Source organism: Pongo abelii, chromosome 4, assembly GCF_028885655.2.
Source record: "Pongo abelii isolate AG06213 chromosome 4, NHGRI_mPonAbe1-v2.0_pri, whole genome shotgun sequence".
Lineage (NCBI taxonomy): Eukaryota > Metazoa > Chordata > Mammalia > Primates > Hominidae > Pongo > Pongo abelii.
In genome coordinates this window covers 181,996,630-182,002,223 of record NC_071989.2, presented here as the reverse complement: position 1 = coordinate 182,002,223, position 5,594 = coordinate 181,996,630, and the positions used below count along the sequence as shown (strand labels likewise).

Genomic DNA, 5,594 nt, shown 5'->3' with positions numbered 1-5,594 from the left:
TTGGTTCTGAAAAAAACAAAGGGCGAAGGGCAAGACATAGTAATCAGTCCTGCTCCTATCCACCCAGAATTTAATTAACTACACCATTGTGTTTACATTGTTATGAAAGAGGCAAACCGAACCTAGTTCACCCAAACTTGGCACATTGAAATACCCAACTTTGATGTTCTTCACTAGTTACCAAGTCTTCAATTCCAAAATACTGTTTGGAAGTAGTTTTAAGGTTCTATCCCCTCACTACTACCTCCAAAACTCTAAACAAAAATGGCAATTTGGCCTAGCTCAGTTCCTAGGTGTAATTTCTACGATTTCAGTCAGTTTATTAAGCATGAGGACTATGCTTCAACACATAATCCCATTTGCCTATGGAAGTGTATAACTTTCAGTAGTACATTTTCATCATCTTTCCCCAACATGCTTATTCCTTAAAACGAAACAACCATTCCTACAGTTGACATTCATTGTTACATCCCAATGTGTTTGAAGTATTAAAAAAACATGGAGTCGTCTTCTCATAATGCCCTTATTAAGATTACAAAGATTACAAAAGAATCCACAAGTATTACGGCACTGTGTGAGACTTATTTGTCATGATCCAAGGGAAGAACAAGACTGCAGTTCTGTGCAAAGTTGTGGAAATGGCCTCAGTTCCATGGGAAATGGTATTCCACAACAGACTTCACTAGAAGGATAATTGAAACCTTTTACTTTAACACTGAAAGCATAATTCAATGCATTCTCAAAATTCAAGTTTCAAGATATGGAGAGATGCTAACATTCTGTTACATAATTAACTAGAAAATACTTGAACAGAATTTTAGGAAACTATATAAAGAAAGGGAACATAAGTTTTTGTTAATTCTTGCTGAAGGCAACTTGAATTCATTTCTTATAACATTAACTAAATCTTAGCAGCTAAATTTTTTTAAATGTGTGGAATAAAGAAAAGCACATCCATTCTTGACATTTTGGTGAAAAAACTAACAGCTTTATTAATGAAGGCAAACATCAGATCATTGTATGAATATTATATATATATAAAAAGAAATCCAAACTAACAGCATTGTATTTCAAAAGTACTGTACTTCTGTTTCTTTTAAAGAGACTTGTCATCTGTTTTTATAAAACAAAATGGGTACTCTTCTCCTAAAAAATCCTGGAAAAATGAAATAGTCAATTTCAAGCTGATGAATTGAACACACCTTTCTTTAAATGCAGACTATTGCTAGGAAGCAAATAAAGTCAAGCATCAGAAAGAAGATGTATGAGAAATGCATGAAAGTCAGAGAAAAGGGATGTAGTGAAATTACTGCTAATCTTTCCCCCTTATGTTCAAAGACCATCCAAAACTGGTCTTTCATACAAATATAAAATAACTATAAAGAGAGGGAATTTGAAACCATACCCATCTGAAATCCTTCATGATGCTTTTGTAATAGTTCTGATTCTCTTACCAAAAAGGTCAAAGTTAAAGATGTAGGAAGTGGAAGGGAATGAAGACGTTTCGTTTTAAATGTACAAGTAAGGCACAATATAAAGCCACATCATAATCTGTCATGAAGGATATAGGAAAGGACAAGAATCATACATGGTACAGTAGAACAAGCAATTATATTGACTGGAAAAGTGTGGCACCCAATTCAAAACTCAGACAAGATCTTAACAAGAGCGACTGGACAGCATGCTTTCATATGGAGACAAACTCTATAAAGAATCCAGTGTATCTGAAACTAGGAAAAAAGTTTTTGTTGGTTTTTTTTTTTTTTAAATCATAGTAGTACTAGAGTCAAAGTTTATAATTGCTTTGGAACAATGGGTTTACTTGAGGTGAATTCACAATGCCTTCACTTAAAGTAAGATTCTGGACTTCATTATGAGCTATCTGTATACCATGTATGAACACAGAAAACCTTTAGAGAACTCTTCTCTAATGATCTTCATCCAAAAATACATGCCACAATTTTCAAAAACAGAACATGTACAATTGTTGGGGTTTTTACATTACCCTTATAAGATTGGTTTGTGTGATACACTAAACGTATATATTTTAATGACAATAGAGGAAGCAGATTATTACTGGCATTAAAGTACAACCATTTCTAGACGGTTTTAAATGCCACAGAGTCCCCTGGTTAAAATGTAAAGCTGCACAGCTTGCCTATGTCATCTTTATGATAAAGTTAAAACAGCAAGAGGATTTAACTTTCACTCTACATTTTACTGCCAGGTTTTTATATAGATCAAGTATCGCTGCAGCATTCTGACCAGCCCAGATTTAGCAGCAAATGGCAGGAATCATATAAAATGCAATTTTTTTTTTAACAAAGTGCTTTTCTAAGATATACATACATATATAAATAGGTACAAAATAAAGTGTCAACATTAAAAAGCTCAACTATTTAAAAGCTTTTAACTATTTAACTTAAGTAGTACATATAAAACACTGAAACTCAAAGATACGGAATCTACTAAACAGATTCAAAGTCTTTTTTTTTTTTGAAATGCAAGACCAAAAAATCAAATTCTGGTTTGCAGACAGGAAAAAAGTATCAAAAACCAGAATTCCTAACAGAGCAGCTAGAAAGGGGCAATTTTATAAACCTTATCAGCTGAATATCATGAGGTGATTTTCACCTGATTGCAAAACTGCCATAGTTTGAAACACTTTTCAATTTACCAGACACACTCTGTCAAGACTTCATATACTTCCAACTTGCAAGTCTGTGTTTTGCCTTCTCCCACCTAAAAAGGAAAAGCTTTAAATGATGAACTTACATTCTATTAAACCATTAGACTTGAGCTTATCATCTGTTTAGCGTGAATGTACTAACCAGGTACATTTCCACCAAACACATAGAAAAATCTTGTGCATCACAGTTCAGCTAAGGTGGTAAGACAATCCTTACAATCCTCCTTGGATTTCTTTTTTAAGATGTCAAAGAAGCAGGTAAGCAACATTGTTCATTTGTTACTGGGTGTTCTAGATCAAACCTTCACAAGCTATAGCTTCATATGCTATAGCTTACAAATGGGGTATCAAAGTAAAAGAAAAGAACAAATTATACTTTGACACTTTATAGTCAAAGTATAATTAAAAAAGAAATCCTACAGTGGGTAATGGAGAAATAGATAATTTTTCCAGCAGCTATGCCTGAAATTTTTGGTATTTTTTTCCTTGTTAAATATGCTTTTTTTCTTTTTTTAGTTTTTAAGCCACCAGTTTTCAGAGTTCAAAACACAAGATTTGAGAATAAAACAGTAAGAGAGACAGGATGGAAAAATCTGTGGGGGAAGGTTTATAATGCTGCCTTGACATAAGAAATTTCTCATCAAGAGGTAAAGCTTGAACACAGTTAAAACACTGACTAATGAAGCTGTTTTATATGAGCAAAAAAGAGCACCTAAAAACTAAATGTGTTAATGTTTCTCAATTCTAGAAACTATAGAAGAATAAGTCACATGTTAAGTTTGAAGAAGCTAGTTTGAAAATACCTGTACAAAAATATAAAAATCTATAAATTGTTTTTGTTTTAAGCCTGTGTTGATCTTTGAAAATATTACATGCACAATAATACATCAATTGGAAAAGTGGCAACTAAAGAATTAGATTATTTTTAGCTTTTTTCTTTCTTTACATATATATATATACATAATACAATAAAAATAATCTATTTTGTTGTCTGGTGGAAGTATACTACAATAAGCTAAATAAACATTTTAATTTTCAAAGTCAAAAACTATTTTACCAATAGCTTACTAAAATGAAATATATTAAAATTTCCTACAATAAGTGCAGAGATAAAAGACATCTAAATGGCCACCAACTTATCTACTATGGAAGCGAACTAGAGGAACAGCAAAATAATATTTGTATGTATGGATGCTCCTTCTGTAGATAATTGGACCCAAACAGAAATAAAATTCACAGTTCAGTAAGATCCCTAACCCTGACCTTTTTTTTTCTTTTTTTCTCCTTTTTTTTCATACATTCATACAGTATCATGTAAGCTGTGCAAAACTTTACTTAGACTGGCAGTTTGCCATATCAGTTGCATTTGTCTTTGGTACAAAAAATAAAACAATCGCAATAATGTGCAAGTATTTGTCTTCTTCCGGTCAAGTACCGAAATATGAGTTTTCTAGAGCCATCTTTTTTTTGTTGTTTTTTTGTTTTGTTTTTTATACAATACACAGACTCTGTGGCATATATCTACATTTCAACATAGTCCTATATACATTCAAAAAATCTGAAAAAGAGTTGGAACAAAAAAACATTTAAACCCCATAATTTTTCCATCTATATATCTTGTTTTTTCTCATTAGGGTTTTCATCATACAAAATATTACCAGTTTTATAGTTTCCCCAAAATACAAGGCACAAAGAATATGCTTTTTTTTTTCTTACTTGCACAGACATTTGTGTGTATACATATATATATATATATTTATATATATCATCTTGAGCTCTGACAATGAACATCTAATATGGCCCACAGGCACAAGTGCTGGGTGTGCCATATACAAGTGAGATTAATGGTTGTGGAAAATTAGAACAAAAAGCAATAATTCTAAAAACAATTTAAACTGACTGTTTAAAAAAATGCTTCCTCAATTTTTTTGTGTGGTTCAGAGCATAAATCTGCCACAATACTTGGCATTTTACTATTTCACTCCTCCAAAATGTTTTGCTTTAACAGATTTTTGTAATCTGTACCTAAACATTTACTTAAACATATGATTTTCAATTCTGATGCCAGTAGCAGTTTTAATCATGGTTTATGCTCTGAAAATGCAATAATCAAGTATTTTGGATCATGCTTCACTTATGCTACTTAGTTCTTAAAACAATGTAACCTAATTGTAAATGTTTACATAATGCTAACTGACATGCAAAACAGAATGAAAATTTACAATGCATAACGTGACAAAACGCAGACATTTCTGACCAGTGGTCCAATGAGGCTGATTACACCTTTGATGTTGGTATCCTTAATCCTACAAGGCCTCCAGTGGGATTCCCTTCTGCAGTCTTCTCTAACACTTGGTTAACAAATTCTGAGGTTTGCCCAGCAACTGGTAGACCTGAAGAGGAGAATAAAAGGCACATCTAGACACAAAAATGGAAGGCCATGAAGGGAAGGGAAGGAGCTGGTAACAACTGAGGTTCAGGTGTGGCCCTCAGCTTGATACTGGTCCCAAAGGAATTCCCTGGCACTTGTTATTGCAGCTCAGAAGACAATGCTACCCTTCATATTACTGTCTAAAATTTTAAGATTAGAAGAGTCAAACCAAGAATAGCCATGAAAAATCATAAACCAACTTTTAAAGTGAGGTAGATGACAAGTGTAACAGTCCAAATAACAGTCCAAACCCAAACCCAAAGCCTGCCGACAGGCACTGCTTCCCATGCCCTGGTTTTTCCCTGTTCTCTCAGCCAGTCTCTTCCAATTACTCTAAACTCACCAAGTTCCATGGGTGCATTTCACCCATGAAACTGAAAATATAGACCTGAAGGATGTTTTGGGTCATTTTTATAATTACTGGATACAGTTTAAGTTTCCTTTTCTTCATTTAAAAAAGTGAATGAATGAATA

General features: G+C 33.0%; 1 protein-coding gene across 12 annotated transcripts in view; it reads right to left on the bottom strand.

Moving 5' to 3' along the window:
* Nucleotides 1–966: 966 nt before the first annotated feature.
* CREBRF (CREB3 regulatory factor) overlaps nt 967–5,594 on the bottom strand; it is an 80,718-nt gene continuing 76,090 nt past the window's right edge. For 7 of the 12 annotated variants that reach the window (XM_054556242.1, XM_054556243.1, XM_054556245.1 and 4 more), the window contains one exon: nt 967–5,082. In XM_054556242.1, coding sequence (XP_054412217.1) covers nt 4,967–5,082 — 116 coding nt within the window. In that variant the 3' untranslated portion in view covers nt 967–4,966. The remainder of the gene's footprint in view (nt 5,083–5,594) is intronic. The other 5 variants (XM_063724403.1, XM_024246983.2, XM_063724400.1 and 2 more) reach the window with 1 other exon arrangement.